The sequence below is a fragment of the Symphalangus syndactylus genome, chromosome 20 (assembly GCF_028878055.3).
Source record: "Symphalangus syndactylus isolate Jambi chromosome 20, NHGRI_mSymSyn1-v2.1_pri, whole genome shotgun sequence".
In the NCBI taxonomy this organism is placed as follows: domain Eukaryota; kingdom Metazoa; phylum Chordata; class Mammalia; order Primates; family Hylobatidae; genus Symphalangus; species Symphalangus syndactylus.
The window spans coordinates 66572004-66589466 of NC_072442.2; the positions used below are offsets into that span (position 1 = coordinate 66572004).

A 17463-nucleotide genomic window follows, 5' to 3' on the forward strand; every position below is an offset into this window, starting at 1 on the left:
AAAAATGCAAAAGAAAAAAAAAACCCAAAACGTGGTATTAAATAGACCAAGAAAAGGACGCTTGGTTCACAGTATGGAAGCTGGAATAAGAAGGCAGAGCATCGCCTTGTTGAGCCTCAGCTGGGAACATGCACACTGGGGCAACTCCAATTATTTGCCACTATGCACTAGTCTGTGAATGACCACAAAAGTACCATGAATGTCAATTTTAAGTTAAAAATAAATTTTAAGTTGGGGCGGTGGCTCATGCCTGTAACTCCAGCACTTTGGGAGGCTGAGGCCAGAAAATCACTCGAGCCCAGGAGTTCAAGACCAGCCTGGGCAACATGGCAAGACCCCATCTCTACAAAACAATACAAAAATTAGCCAGGCGTGGTGGCACACACTGGAAGTCTCAGCTACTCACAAGGCTGAGGCTGGATGATTACCTGAACATAGGAGGCTGAGGCTACAGTGAGCCACTATACTCCAGCCTGGGTGACAGTGAGACCCTGTCACGAAAATTAAATAAGTAAATATATTCATACATAAAAACATATATACATACACTTTAGCTATGGATAAATTAATTGTAAAGTTTATTTGGAGACGCAAAAGACTCAGGATAGCCAACACAATATTGAAAGAGAAGAGGCAGGCCAGGCGCGGTGGCTCATGCTTGTAATCCCAGCACTTTGGGAGGCCGAGGCGGGCGCATCACGAGGTCAGGAGATCGAGACCACGGTGAAACCCCGTCTCTACTAAAAATACAAAAAAAAATTAGTCAGGCGTGGTGGCGGGCGCCTGTAGCCCCAGCTACTCAGAGAGGCTGAGGCAGGAGAATGGCGTGAACCTGGGAGGCGGAGCTTGCAGTGAGCCGAGATTGTGCCACTGCACTCCAGCCTGGGCGACAGAGCGAGACTCCGTCTCAAAAAAAAAAAAAAAAAAAAAAAGAACTGACACTGGAACATCACTTGGACATCCACATGCATAAAATGAATCTAGACACAGACCTTATATCCTTCACAAAATTTAACTCAAAACAGATCTCAGACCTAAATGCAAAATGCCAGACTATAAAACTCCTAGAAAGTAACAGAGTCCTGCTCTGTTTCCCAGGCTGGGGTGCAGTGTCGTGATCTCGGCTCACTGCAACCTCCCCCTCCCAGGTTCAATTGATTCTTGTTCCTCAGCCTCCTGAGTTACTGGGATTACATGCATGCGCCACTACGCTGGCTAATTTTTGTATTTTTAGTAGAGATGGGGTTTCATCATATAGGCCAGGTTGGTCTCGAACTCCTGACCTGAAGGATCTACCCATCTCAGCCTCCCAGCATGCTGAGATTACAGCACTTTTTGGATATAATACCAAAAGTACTGTATATCACTCCTTAAAAGAAGGGAGCAATGGCCAGGTGCAGTGTCTCACACCTGTAATCCCAGCACTTTGGGAGGCCGAGGCGGGCGGATCATGAGGTCAGGAGATCGAGACCATCCTGGCTAACACAGTGAAACCCCGTCTCTACTGAAAATACAAAAAATTAGCCAAGCATGGTGGCGGGCGCCTGTAGTCCCAGCTACTCGGAAGGTGAGGCAGGAGAATGGCGTGAACCCGGGAGGTGGAGCTTGCAGTGAGCCGAGATCGCGCCACCGTACTCCAGCCTGGGCGACACAGCGAGACTCCATCTCAAAAAATAAAAAATAAAAATAAGAAGGGATCAATAAGCTGGGCTTGGCTGGGGGCAGTGGCTCATGTCTATCATTCCAACGGTCTAGGAGGTCCAGACAAGAGAATCACTTGAGGACAGGAGTTTGAGACCAGCCTGGGCAACATGGTGAAACCCCATCTCTACTAAAGATACAAAAATTAGCTCGGCGTGGTGGCGGGTGCCTATAATCTCAGCTACTTGGGAGGCTGAAGCAGGAGAATCGCTTGAAGCCAGGAGGCAGAGGTTGCAGTGAGCCGAGATCATGCCACTGCACTCTAGCCTGGGGAACAAGAGCAAAACTAAGTCTCAAAAAAAAAAAAAAGGACAAAAGGCCTGAACAGACATCTCACCAAAAAAGATATACAGATGGTAAATAAGCACATGAAAAGATGCTCCACGTGAATATCAGGAAAATGCAAATTAAAATAATGAAATACCACTACACGCCTATTAGAATGGCCAAAATCCAGAACACTGACAACACCCAACACCCAGTGCTGGCAAGGATGTGAGCAACAGGAACTTCCATCCATTGCTGGTGGGAGTGCAAAACAGTACTCTGGAAGACAGTTTGGTGGTTTCTTACAAAATTAAACATACTATTACTGTACCATCCAGCAAGCACACTGCTTGGTATTTACCTAAAGGAGTCAAAAACTTACATGCACAGAAAAAGCTGTGCACAGATATTTCTCACTTTATTTGTAATTGCCAAAATTCGAAAGCAATCGAGATGTCCTTCAATAGGTGAATGGAGAAACTTTGGTACACCCAGATAATGGAATATCAAAATGAAATGTGCTAAAAATAAATCAGCTTTCTGTAATTAGAGAGGCAGCGGAAAAGAAATAAATTAGAAGAATAAAAAAAGCTATGAAACTATAAAAAGACATTAGGAAACTTAAATAAATGTCACTAAGTGGAAGAAGCCAATCTGAAAAGTCTGTATACTGTATGATTCCAATTATATGACATTCTGGAAAATGTAAAACTATGGAGACAGTAAAAAGGTCAGTAGTTTCCTGGGGTTGGGGGCAGTGAGAGATGGACAGTTGAGGCACAGAAGACAGCAGGGCAGTGAAACGATTCTGTGTATACCATACTGGGAGACACATGTCAGCTTCATTCATCCAAAACTACGGAATGTACACCACCAAGACGAAACCATAATGTAAAGTATGAACTGCGGGTGATAATGATGTGCCAGCATAGGTTCATCACCTGTAACAAATATCCCACTCTGTTGGGGGATGCTGATAATGGAGAAGGCTATGTGTGTGTGGGGGCAGGGATATACAGGGAATCTCTGAACCTTCCACTTCATTTTGCTATGAACCTAAAAATGCCCTAAAAAATAAACTCAACAAACAAACAAAACCACCACTTAAAGTCTCTGGAAATGTTTCTAAGGGGTTATAGCGAATGAAGAAACATTTATTCAAGAAAATCTACTAAAATAAATGAATGGATAAATAAATTTCGGCAAACAGGCAAATTCACAAATAATCCACAAATAATAAGGATCAACTGTAGTTACTATTTTCTTTCTGAGTTAATTCTGGTATCAAGACAGCAAACCCAATTACAAAGTGCCAGATTTTTTTAAATTACCGAAGTCTGCATATTAAAGAAAAAGGAAATGTGTTAAATTAAAAAGGCAAGTGAAGACAAAGTTTGGAGGTACTCATTCTGCGGCACTAACCTTTTATGAGATCAGATAAGTTATTCTGTTCCACATTTTTCTTTGCATAGTTGAAACACATATCATCCACTTCTGTTGCGAGGAAATACCAGCCATTCAATGTTGCTCCGAGTAAGGGGTAGATGCAGGATGCCCCTGTGCCTAGTAAAATAAAAATTCAAAACACATTCTACACACCAGAGGGAAAGGTTACGATAATCATGAAAACACCATTCTTCTCAGAATTCTGTTTGCAGACAGGGTCTCACTCTGTCGCCCAGGCTACAGTGCAGTGGTGTGATCATGGTTCACTGCAGCCTCAACTTCCTGGGCTCAGGCGATTCTCCCCACTCAGCCTCCCGAGTACCTGGGACTACAGGTGCATGCCACCACGCCTGGCTGATTTTTGTATTTTCTGTAATTTTTGTATTTTTCGGTAGAGAAATCACAAGCTGGTACCTGATTTCATACATGTTATGGCTACTGGGTTCCCTAGTCATTCATGTATGTTAGTCTTACCTCCTAATTAGACTCAAACTTCCTAAAGGATCGAAACCTTGCTGGTCTCCTCTTCCGTGTGTTGTATAAAAAATGAAGAACACACAAGCAGAGGTCAAGGAATACATGACTAATTCACCTAAAATGCTCAAAACTCAGCTGATTTACTTTGTAAAGAGTCTTCATTTTAAATTTCATACAAAACTCAATTTTCTTAAAAGAAAACAATGCTATTTGTTAAAATGCCTTTGTAATATCTTAAAACGGATCAAGGTATGTTCCATTCTCCAAAAACAGGAAAAAATATGTAGGGTATAAAATGTTTATTATATTAAACTGCTGAATTACCCAAATATCTGTAAGTTGTCAGCTGAAAGAAACAAGAAGAAAAAAAAAAAAAAAAAAAACTAAAGAGATAACTCATCTCTCAGATGTGGAGACATGGGAAAATATTTGGTTGGGAGCCAAGACATCAGAGTCACTGGCTAGCCCCACCACAGTTTCAAGGGAGGCATTCAAGAGGCAAACACTCCAGGCAAAAAAAACACTCTCTGACCACTAGGGTTTGGTACTAAATTATGTAGAACCCCTAGCCCTGGACTGGACTGTATATTAACCATGTATATTGTTTTTATAGGCCGGGCGTGGTGGCTCACACCTGTAGTCCCAGCACTTTGGGAGGCCGAGGCAGGCGGACCACCTGAGGTCAGGAGTTCGAGGCCTGCCCGGCCAACATGGTGAAACCTTGTCTCTACTAAAAGTACAAAAATTAGCTGGGCATGATGGTGGGTACCTGTAATTCCAGCTATTCAGGAGGCTGAGGCAGGAGAATCGCTTGAACCTGGGAGGCGGAGGCTGCAGTGAGCCGAGATTGTGCCACTGCACTCCAGCCTAGGTGACAGAGCAAGTCTCTCTCTCTCTCTCTTTTACAATATTGACTATCTTGGCCAATTAGATCCTAAAGAGTATATTCAAGAGAAGAGTGTTTCTCCCAAAGGCCTAAAGCAGTCAGCCTCTACCAGCCACTCTAGGGCTGCTCTCATCTGACCATATCCCAATTCTGGTCTAGCCTTGTAAGGATTTGCCAGGAAGAAGCAGAGGCTAGATACTCCTAACCCAGAGGAAATCCAGGCTCGTCATACTGCTTCCTCATTACGCATCCTGAACAGGCTAGTAAAAGATGATGGCCATAACATTTAAGCTCTTTGACGGTCACGGTGAATGCTGCGTTGCCTACCATGTTTGCCCGAGAGTATCCTGGCCCCAGTGCTACTGGACAAGCACCTCCTTGGATACCTGAGGGGCGGTGAGGGAAGGCGTGGTAAAGGGTATTCAAGGTCCTGTCAGAAACCACAGTTCTTTAGCTCTGCTAGCCGTTCTAGTAAGCCAAACACACACATAATAAGAACATGTCAGTTGTACTTTCGACTCTGTAGGAAAAAAATCCAGACCAGATCCTTGACTTTTACACAACTGCCACTCTCTTCAAACTTCAATTTCATTTAAAAGATAAAAAAGTACACTTACCTCCAGGGTAATAAATATACATAAAAGATTTGTCAGTGCCAAAAAAAGTTTCTTAATTCTTAAGACCCAAAGACTTGCACTCTAATAGAATGCAACAGATTCTCTACTAGTCCTTTATAGGACAGAACGAAATCCCCTCAGAAAGCCAAATGACATTTTTAAATGGGTAATAATCTTTGTAATGACAAATAAAAATGGAAAGTACGTAATCGTAGAATTAGAGCAAACTCATGGAGTCTGGGGGAAGAATTTATATAAAATCCTAATTAGAATGGATGTGATTGCAGTTAGGTAGTGCCCCTTGTGAAGAATTAAAATCCATTAACCTCCTCTATCCCCAAGTGCTATTTTAGAGGGTTTGGGGCATAATTAAAATCAAATTAGTACCAACTAGGCTGTCAAGCTTTTTAAGCAAACTAGCTGAGAAGCAGAAGAGGTGAGAAATGCAGAAAGGTGAGAGATGATGACTTGGCTAGGATGGCAGTGGAGATGGAGAGAAGTAGATGATTTCAGAAGTATTAAGAGACAAAGTCAAAAGGAAACAGTGATAGACATTTTTGAACTGAGTGTGGAGAAACAAGCATCAAGGATCACAGGGTGGGCTATGGCAGACTCATTGAAACAAGAAACAAAGAGAACCAGGATTAGGGAAATAGAGTATGAGTTTGGTCTTGGACACAGCAAGTCTGAGATGTTTTTCAGAAACCCAAGTTTCTCATATATATGAGATTGGAGGTCAAGGAAAGTAATCTGAGTGGGAGGAACATATAAATATGTGATTTATTTGCATGGAGGTGGGAAATCGTCATAGAAGTGAATGCAATTGCCAGGGTAGGGTGCTAAGTGAGAAAGGAGCTAAAGGCTGAGCCTTATGCAAGGAATATCAATATCTAGTGGCCAGCTACAGGAAGGTATGCCTGAAAAGTGGAGAACAGTGCATAGAAATGAAAGAGGAAACCAGCAGTCTGGTGTCATGGAAGCAAATGACGGAGAGCGAACAAAAGAGAAAGGAGGGATTAATAAATGCCGCTGAAAAGATCATGCAGGATGAGGACTGAAAATGCATGCAAATATCAAAGTTAAACATTTACTACTATCTAGAAATTAGGACTGCTATTAATTCTACTCAGTTAGAAACAGAGGCTGGGCGTGGTGGCTCACGCCCGTAATCCCAGCACTTTGGGAGGACGAGGCAGGCGGACCACCTGAGGTCAGGAGTTTGAGAACAACCTGATCAACATGGTGAAATCCCATCTCTACTGAAAACACAAAAATTAGCCAGGGGTGGTGGCAGGCACCTGTAATCCCAGCTACTTGGGAGGCTGAGGCAGGAGCATTGCTTGAACCCGGGAGGCGGAGGTTGCAGTGAGTTAAGACCGTGCCATTGCACTCCAGCCTGGGCAACAAGAGCAAAACTCCATCTCAAAAAAAAAATCACAATACAAAAACATCAGATAATCCAGAGTAAAAATAAAGCCCAACAGACACAGACATCAATGTGGTAATCTGAAAAGCTAAGTAGGGCCAGGTGTAGTGGTTCATGCCTGTAATCCCAGCACTTTGGGAAGCCGAGGCAGGTGGATTGCTTGAGCCCAGGAGTCAAGACCAACCTGGGCAATAGGATGAGACCCCATCTCAAAATAAAAAAAATTAAAAATTTTTTAAATTAAAAAAATAAAATGAAAAGCCACGTAAGTAAGAGCCTCATTTTCATTTTGTACTTCCCTTAACCTCTTGCTCCCTGTTTGGACTGACAATCCCTTCTCAAGAGAAATCAGCGGGAGAAAAGGCCAGGTGTAGTAAATAAGAACGGTACTGCAGGTTGAGGATCCCTAATCCAAAATGGTTGGGATGAGAAGTGTTTTGGATTTCAACTTTTTTTCTTCAGATTTTGAAATATTTGCATTATATTTACAGGCTGAACATCCCTAACCCCCAAATCTGGAAAGCTGCAATGCGCATTGCCTTTGAGCAGCATATCAGTGCTCAAAGCTTGCAGATTTTGAAGCATTTCGGATTTTCGGATTAAGGATGCTCAACCTGTATCTGTAGCCAGCTTCTTTCGTACAACAAATACCCAGTAGAAAAGTTTACAAAGAATTTGATCTTGCAAAACTTATGAAACCTATGTTTAGCCAAAAAAGAATTTAAAACTATATACCTATGTCAATTCCTCTTCGGAGAGTACTTTTGTCAGAATCCTGGTGACCGATCAGATCTTCTACCCAGTGAATATAGTTGAGTCTCAAGGGAACTGTGGGAATTAGTCTCTCCAACGGAATATCAATAGAAAGTCCAAAATCTTCCCTTAGGAGAGTACAAGTCAGAGCTCTGACTGCTTCGGGGTCTTTAAAATTAAGGCTGAAGAATAGAGAAAAAGAAGTAAAACTGATCAGTAAGATTCACTATGTTGTACAAGCTCTATGGCAAACAGGCAAAACCAAATGCCCATCTGAACTTCCCAGAGAGATCACACATAAATAGTTATATAGAGCATTCATCTCATCAGTTAGAGCATGAATGTACCTATTCATAAACAGTTATATAGAGCATATATACATGAGTGTTTAACACAGTCACACCATATGAAAAGCAGTCCAATCTGGCCGGGCACGGTGGCTCATGCCTGTAATCCCAGCACTTTGGGAGGCCGAGGCGGGCAGATCACGAGGTCAGGAGATCGAGACCATCCTAGCTAACACGGTGAAACCCTGTCTCTACTAAAAATAGAAAAAATTAGCCGAGCGTGGTGGCGGGTGCCTGTAGTCCCAGCTACTCGGGAGAGTGAGGCAGGAGAATGGCGTGAACCTGGGAGGCGGAGCTTGCAGTGAGCCGAGATCGCGCCACTGCACTCCAGCCTGGGCGACAGAGCAAGACTCCATCTCAAAAAAAAAAAACAAAAAAAAAAAAGAAAAGCAGTACAATCCTCCACCAAAAACACTGCATATCCGTATATGGAGCAAACAGATTAAGTGACTTGGCTCAAATTCCTGTCTCATTGTCTCCTCACTGTGTGACTTTGAACAAGTCATTCACCTCTATGAAACTGTTTCCTCTGCTGTAAAATGAGGATAGTAATACCAATATCACAATGCTACTGTGAGATAACCTGAGAAGTACTTAGCATAATGTCTGGTGCATAGTAACTACTTTACAAATGCTAGCTATTTTTACTGTTACCATTAACATCATCTGACATTAGCATTCCTTGAAAATCCTACTTAAAAGTGGAAAGCAGTATAAAAATGTTTAATAATGAACACAGGATAAGATACTTAAATATCACAAATATTACAGACATCAAATTTTAAATGTAACTTTTTAAAGCTTTATGAAGTATAATTCACATACTATAAAATTCACCTGTAAGTGTACGATTGAATAGTTTCTGGTATATTAACAGAGTCGTGCAACCATCACCAAAACCCACTTTTAGAACACCCTATCACCCCAAAAAGGAAAACTCATGACCATTTGCATGTCTTTCCTCATTTCCAACTTTAGCCTGAGGCAACCACTGATGTCCTTTCTAGCTTTATAGATTTGCCTTTTCTGAACATTTCGAGTAACTGAAATCATAATGAGGTCTTCTGGTCACTCACACAAGTTTGTGAGGTTCATCCATTTTATAACTTGTCAGTATTTCACTTCTTTTTGTGGGCGAATAATATTCCATAGTAAGAATAACTACGTTTTGTTCATCCATTCACCAGTTCCTGAACATCTAGGTTGTTTCCATCACGGTCATGATGGACTGTTGACCATCACGAACAATGCTGCCATGAACATTTACATACAAGTCTTTGTGTGGACACACGTTTTCACTGCTCTTGGGTAGACAGTCAGGAATGGATCATAAGATATATTTGTATTTAACTTTTTAAGAAACTTGTACCAATATAACTATGTTGATGTCAAAATACTGCTAAACTGAAAATATTAAAAAAGAAAACCCACAAACCTTATTTATAAACAGAGCAGGGTCTTTTTTTGGTTTTTGTGTTTTTTTTTTTGAGACAGGTCCTCACTGTCTGCCAGACTGGAATGCACGGTGTGATCATGGCTCACCGCAGCCTCAACCTCCCAGGCTCAAGTGACCCTCCTGTCTCGGCCCCACAAGTAGCTGGGACTACAGGTGCAAACCACCACACTCAGCTTTTTTTTTTTTTTTTTTTTGTAGAGAAAAGGGCCCAGCCCATTATGTTGCCTCAGCTGGTCTTGAACTCCTGGGCCCACGTAATCCTCCCGCCTCAGCCTAAGCGTTGGGATTGCAGGCGTGAACCACTGCACCTGGCCAACAGAGCATTCTGAAGAAAGCAGAAAGTCAGTAGATGGGGCTATGAAAGGGACGGGTTTTGAAACTACTTAGAATTCTGGCCTTAAGGTGTCTGGTCAGGCAACAACACATCCTCAAACAGCTTCTGGTCTGGACCATCTCCTTTTCTGCTCCCCTGCCTGGTCATCAAATGACCAATCACTGGAAAAATTCAATGTCCCTCTGGATGCTTGAGTGCCAAGACAGAAGGAAGAGTGCTGTTTCCACCCAGCAACCATGGAAACTTCAGGCAGGTACCATCAACCCAATCTCTCTCCACTCCCCGCAGCAAAAATATTCTAGTATGGAAGTTAGGAGATCTGGACTCCACTTTTGGCTCTGCAATCAATTAGCCATGGATGTAAGTAAGTCATTTCAGTTCTTAGGTATCAGTTTCTACACCTATAAAAGTAAAGGACCGGCTGGGCGTGGTGGCTCACGCCTGTAATCCTACCACTGTGGGAGGCTGAGGCAGGTGGATCACCTGAGGTCAGGAGTTCGAGACCAGCATGGCCTACATGGTGAAACCCCACCTGCACAAAAAATACAAAAATGAGTCGGTCATGGTGGCGGGTGCCTATAATCCCAGCTACTCAGGAGGCTGAGGCAGGAGAATCGCTTGAGCCTGGGAGGCAAAGGTTGCAGTGAGCCGAGATTGCGCCATTGCACTCCAGGCTGGGTGACAGAGGGAGACTACATCTCGGAGGAAAAAAAAAAGTAAGCGATTTGACTCAATAGGCTAAGGGTCCTTCTTGCTGGTATTTTATGACCATGAGGAATATCATGACCTAGTACAATGGTAGTCATCAAATATTTGTCGAGCAAATTATAGACATGGAACTGTTGAAACAGTTACTGAAAACAGAATAAACAAACAGTAAACATTTCCATTACCTTCCAGTCTGATATGATGAAAAATTCTTTATTCCTCTGTTATATGATGCCAAACATACAATAACACAATTGAACACATATTAAAGAATAGACAGCCAGTGGTTGTTAGATAACATGACCTACTCTTTCAAAAAACTGTTCAGAAAAAAACATACCTTGGCCAGGCACAGTGGCTCACGCCTGCAATCCTAGCACTTTGGGAGGCTGAGGTGGGTGGATCACCTGAGGTCGGGAGTTTGAGACCAGCCTGACCAACATGGAGAAACCCCGATTCTACTAAAAATACAAAATTAGCCCGGCATGGTGGCACACGCCTGTAATCCCAGCTACTCATGAGGCTGAGGCAGGAGGATCACTTGAACCCGGGAGGCAGAGGTTGCAGTGAGCCGAGACTGTGCCACTTCACTCCAGCCTAGGTGACAGAGAGAGACTCTGTCTCAAAAAAAAAAAAAGAAAAGAAAAAACATACCTTTCGTAGGAAAAGACCTTGCAAAAAGATGGATGATGGGCAGAATCAGATTTCATGAATATAGATTTGTTATCTATACAAAAATTGCATTCCATACCTGAATATAATGATTTCTTGTGACCTCTAAGAATGCTTCCAGATACTAACTTACAGGGAGGAAAATGGAAGGGATGAAGAATGAAACTTTAATGTAATCTACAGCAGACAGAAATAGGATGACTATAATGGACTCTGAAGAGACACAGCCAGAGCCTAGCTCCCATTGCTATGAGCATAACTAGAGCTCCAGACCTTGGTTTCTAAATAGTACTCCCCAAAGGAATCAGAGTTCCTTGGATAAATGGTTATTCCAGAATTGGATAGGGAAGTACGAGATAAACCCGAAGCGTTTTATCGTATTAGAAAACAGGACATGCTGAAAGGAAGATAGGAACAAATTAAAAGTACACTAGACCCTGCTTGATGGGGCTCCCTTTGGCCAAATCTGTGTCAGTGTGAATGAAGAAGGCTAACAAGGGATTATAGCCCATAGAATAAAAAACATGAGTCCATCCTTAAATGTAGAAGTGATGAAAGAGTTAGATAATTATATTTGGCAATCACCATGCTAATAATTGTTTCAATTAAGAATTATCAATAGATGCTAAAAATAATGAGTAAAAAGTTTGTTGAAAAACAGGATATTGGGCTGGGCACGGCAGCTCACACCTGTAATCCCAACACTTTGGGAGGCCAAGGCAGATGGATCACTTGAGGTCAGGAGTTCAAGACCAGCCTGGCCAACACGGTGAAACCCCATCTCTATCAAAAAATACAAAAATTAGCCGAGCATAGTGGCACACGCACCTTTAGTCCCAGCTACTCAGGAGGCTGAGCTGGGAGAATTGCTTGAACCTGGAAGGCAGAGGTTGCGGTGAGCCTAGATCAAGCCACTGCACTCCTGTATGGATGACAGAGTGAGACCATGTTTCAGAAAAAAAAGAAACTACAAAAAAAGAAAAAAAACCCCAGGATATTTACACAGTCACAACGTACTTCCCCACAAATTATCAATTACCTTGCTAATGATATCAATTATCAGATTATGAAAGGATAAAACAACAGTAAAATGAAGAAATCTGACAGATACTCCCTTAACGAAGTGACCAAAGTTAACACCCCAATCATGAAACAAACTGATATTATATGCTTCAATGATACAGAGAAGAGGAGAAAGGGATAAAGCAAGCAAGACCCAAAAAAGCAGGCAAAATTAAACAGATAATGGTCATGGTTGTACAAGTGTCAATATACTAAAAACCACTGAGTTATAAGAGTGAATTTTATAGTATGTGAACTATATCTCAATAAACAAATGAAATGGAAAGGAGCAAGAAGTTTTAAAAAGTAAAGAAAAAGTAGTAAACATAAGAGAGGTCAATAATGAAGACCTCCTTACATATAACTGGGGATTTTGAATAAGAGAACCAAAGGATTAGAATAAAGAAATATTCAAAGATATGATTCAAGATAACTTTCCAGAAATAGAAGGCTCACTATGTTTCTAGGAAAAGATACAGAATTAGCAATACGAGCACCTAGAAAAATTCCCAGACTTCAAGGCTTACAAGAAAAAAAAATCCTTTAGATACCTAGGCAAATAAGCGAAACAATTGATTTTGGGGTCAGGGACACAGTAGGGTAAATGAGGCTGCCTTTAGATGTCCACACAGCACCATTCAATAGTAGAAGACAAAAGAACACTGACTACAAAGCCCTTAGAGGAAAAAAACTGTGACACAATTTTATGCTCAGCCAAACTTACTTTGATTATAATGACAACAGATAAACATTTTGAGTATACAGGAACTCAAGGAGTAGAGTTTTCACGAGGTCTTTGTGAAGAAATTCCTAATGGAAAAAGTTTAATCAATCGAGATAAATTAAGGAATTACAGTAAGTCTTCACTTAACATTGACAATAGGTTCTTTGACTTTAAGCGAAACCATATATAACAAAATCAATTTTTTTCTCATCACTTATAAGGAAATGACATTATTAGAGGAACTGCTATACATCACTTCATTAATGTCACAGTTTCCAAGAACCTACTGGCAACACTAAGTGAGGACTTACTGTATAGCAAAACAACTGGCACTGAGCATTTAAGCCACTTTAACCAGAGAGCTAAGATGAAAACACCTGTGAACCGTGGCTACATAATAAAATGTAAGTGTTTACAAACCATGACAACATACACACAATCAATTCAGGACAGGAAACAGGAAAGGGAGAGGGAGTTCCTCAGCTTTTATACACAGGGTCAAAAGACTTCATTTAAAGCTGATAAACTAAGTAGCAGAGATAGAAACACATATTTAAGAAGATAAATTGGCTGGTCCCAATGGCTCACACCTGTAATCTCAGCACTTTGGGAGGCCGAGGTGGGCGGACTGCTTGAGCTCAGGAGCTTGAGACCAGCCTGGGCAACACGGCGAAAGCCTGTCTCTACAAAAAGTACAAAAATTAGCTGGATGTGGAGTATGGTGGTTGTGTGAGCCTGCGGTCCCCGCTACTCAGGAGGCAGGAGGATCACTTGAGCCCAGGAGGTCAAGGCTGCAGTGAGCCAAGATCCCATCACTGCACTCCAGCCTGGGTGACAGAGTGGGACCCTGCCTCAAAAAAAAAAAAGAATATTAACAGTAGAAGAATGAAGATAAATAACATAATCAAATAAAATCAGGGGCAGTAAAGGAAAGATAGGTGAAAATCAGATTATATAGTGTAAAAAAAAAGCAACAAGAACAAAGCGTGATATAAAATGAATGTGAAATGAATGTAAATAGTAAACTCATAATAATCTCAGATTAGATCACAAAAGCCAAACCCAACTAATTATAATCAACTGTTTTAAACAAAAACTACAGCTAAACCAAAATGAGCCAAAGGTTGAAAATAAAAGCTTAACCAAAAGTATCCCAGACAACTACAAATAAAAATGAAAATAGGAGTTATTTTACAACAGACAACCTTAATTTTTGGATCAAAAGGATTAAATGAGCAACTATGTAGAATGGGTTAAAAATATAAAATGCTGATGGACGTCAAGAGGATAATAACTTTAAAAAGTGACTGACTTTCCATTTCTGTGGGTATTGGTTTTAAAGAACAGCTTCTATAGGACAGTGGAAGCAGAAGTTTATTGAGTAAATATATGCTAGCAATTAAAAGTCTCATTAAAATACATTAAGTCTATTTAAAAGGGTATTAAGTTTATTCTTAGACATCAGAATTGGATATGTATTAATTTTGTCATTTATGGGGGCTAATAAAAGAGGGTTAATCCAGCGGCAACAACCACGAACAGATTTCTGCTTTACTCAATAGCACAGCAATGGCCTCAATCAATTTTCATGTAAAAAAAAAAAAAAAAGACTTGCACTATCTTTGTATTTCTTACTCGATTAAAAGGAGTATAAACTCAGGATCAATAAGATAAATGATGAGCAATAAAAAGGTATAAAATCTATAGAAACTTCAGTTTTACTTCTAACAAGAATATTTTATTCCTGTGAAATCAGTCAAGTGTGTGAGAAAGATGGGCCAATTCCATTTTCTTCAATGACACAGGAATGAAAGTCAAGTTTTACATATGAGGAAGAAGTTCACATCTAAGTACCATGCTAAGGCATTCAAACACATTCGTGTCTTTAACTCGAGAATGGTAGCCTGACCTGTTAACTAAATTTCACTGCTAAACACACAAAAGGAAAAATATCCCATGTCTATGTTCAAAGGCTTAACATCTCAAATGTAAAATTTCATGGTAAAAGGAATTTGAGGAGAAAACAGTTTTCAGAAAATCTCTATTAAAGAAACTTAGTAACTTAGATACTTTATAAAATAAGCTTGATAAAGAGTATTATCTAAGGGCAGTAAATACTAACAAAAGTATTGCTATTTTGCACTAGCATTTCAAAGTAATTGTGAAAATCGGGGTTTCAAAACATTTATAAGGAATAGCTATTGGTACTACTCAAAATGCCAGTCCCTGACAAGATAAGGAGCTTGTGCCAGAATGTAAACAACACATTAAAAAGTCAATTAAACCAAAGAAATGTGAGGTAACCTAAATATACGGCACAAGGTCCTTATCTCTGTGGACAGTAACAAATAGTTTGTGGTTAAGCAGCCAGTTCAATAACCACTTTTAGTAGCACTATGCCAGACGCCACAAATGACCATTTCAAAGGTTATGACCACTACTCTGTTCTTTTTTTTTTTGGGACGAAGTTTTGTTCTTATTGCCCAGTCTGGAGTTCAATGACACAATCTCGGCTCACTGCCACCTCCACCTCCCGGGTTCAGGCGATTCTTCTGCCTCAACCTCCTGAGTAGATAGGACTACAGACATGTACCACCATGCCTGGCTAATTTTGTATTTTTAGTAGAGATGGGGGTTTCGCCATGTTGGCCAGGCTGGTCTCGAACTCCTGACCTCAGGTGTTCTGCCGGCCTCAGCCTCCCAGAATGCTGGGATTTTTACAGGTGTAAGCCACTGCACCTGGCAACCACCACTCTGTGCTAAGTAGTTAATGTCATGTGGATTTGCTAGCCCGGTTTTGCCAGCTCTCTAATACTTTCAAACAAAACCAGTGATCTATGTTTTCATATGAAATGGATCTGATTCTTAAAATTAATATGGGCAATAAATAATAACTGCAAGCCTTATACAATTCACAGGCTAATGGGCTGCACCCTCTATTACAGGAGTCCCCAACCCCTGGGCCATGGACTGATACTGGTCCCTGGCCTGTTAGGAACTGGGCAGCACAGGAGGAGGTGAGTAGCAAGAAAAGCTTCATCTGAATTTACAGCCACTCCCTGTTGATCGCATTACTGCCTGAGCTCCACCTCCTGTCAGATCAGCGGCAGCATTAGATTCTCATAGGAGCATGAACCCTCCTGGGAACCTCCACGTGAGGGATCTAGGTTGAGCACTCCTTGAGGATCTAATGCCTGATGATCTGTCACTGCCTCCCATCACCCCCACATGGGACCGTCTAGCTGAGGGGAAACAAGCTGCGGGAAAACAAGCTGATTCTACACTATGGTGAGTTGTATAATTATTTCATTACATGAAATAATACAATGTAATAAATGCACAATAAATGTAATGCGCTTGAATCACCCCGAAATCACCCCTCCCCCACCACAGGTCCATGGAAAAATTGTCATCCATGAAACTGGTCCCTGGTGCTAAAAAGGTTGGAGACCACTGCTCTGCTCTACTGTAAATAGTAGAATTGTAAAGAAAGTTGGGGTGCTTGGCTGCTCTACTTTAAAAAGTGAAATATAAAAATGCATCTTTTGAGCAGTGCTTTGTTCAACTGAGGTATACACAATAGGTCAGAATTTTTAAGAAACTGTGACAGCTGGCCTGCATTCCTCTATTCATTCAACAAATAGTTATTAAGTGTTAACTATGTGCCAGGTATTACGCAAAATGCTAGGGATAATGCAGTAAGCAAACACAGGCAATCCCTCCCTTTCTGAAGCAGACGGTCTGGCAGAGGATAGGTATTATCCAGAAATCACTTAAATACCTGTAAAACTGCGACAAATGCTATAAAAGACAGGTAAAAGATACTGACCCTCCCTAATCAATGGATGTGCCTTAGGAAGGTCAGAGAAAGCTTCCCCACACAGACAACTGAGCTAAGAACTGACAATGGAAGAAAAATTCACAAAGGAAGGAACGAGGGGAAGGGAACGTGGCATTCTAGGGTCCTAGGTAAAGCAAACCGCAAGTACGAAGACCCTAAGGCAGAACTTCTGGAGCATTCCAGGTACTAAGAGAGAGTCACTGTGTCTCAAACGCAGAGAGCAAAGTAAGCGTATATAGTTCAAGGTGAAGCTGGGGAGGAAGGCAGGCTCCAGATTATGTAGGGCATTATAATTAGAGTGACCATATAATTTTATCATATCCAGTCTGAAACTTTTCTGAAAGTGAAAGTAAAAATTATTAATAATCACACCAGGATACAATTATATTCTTTTTTTTTTTTGAGACAGAGTCTCGCTCTGTCACCCAGGCTGGAGTGCAATGGCGCGATCTCGGCTCATTGCAACTTCCGCCTGCTGGGTTCAAGCAATTCTCCTGCCTCAGCCTCCCAAGTAGCTGGGACTACAGGCATGCGCCACCACGCCCTGCTAATTTTTTGTATTTTTAGTAGAGACGGGGTTTCACCGTGTCAGGCAGGATGGTCTCCATCTCCTGACCTCATGATCAGCCCGCCTCGACCTCCCAAAGTGCTGGGATTACAGGCAAGAGCCACTGCGCCCGGCTGATAAAACTATATTCTATGTTAAGGATTTAGGTATGGTATAGAATAAAGTTGGAACAAAGTGG

General features: G+C 41.3%; 1 protein-coding gene across 1 annotated transcript in view; it reads right to left on the reverse strand.

The window, feature by feature from the left end:
* The window catches only part of METTL16 (methyltransferase 16, RNA N6-adenosine), a 99723-nt gene that overhangs the window by 56823 nt on the left and 25437 nt on the right, over positions 1 to 17463 (reverse strand). The window contains exons 3-4 of the mRNA XM_055258429.2: positions 7556 to 7755; positions 3391 to 3531 (exon numbers count right to left, since the gene is read on the reverse strand). Of these exons, the coding sequence (XP_055114404.1) occupies positions 3391 to 3531; positions 7556 to 7755 (341 nt within the window). The remainder of the gene's footprint in view (positions 1 to 3390; positions 3532 to 7555; positions 7756 to 17463) is intronic.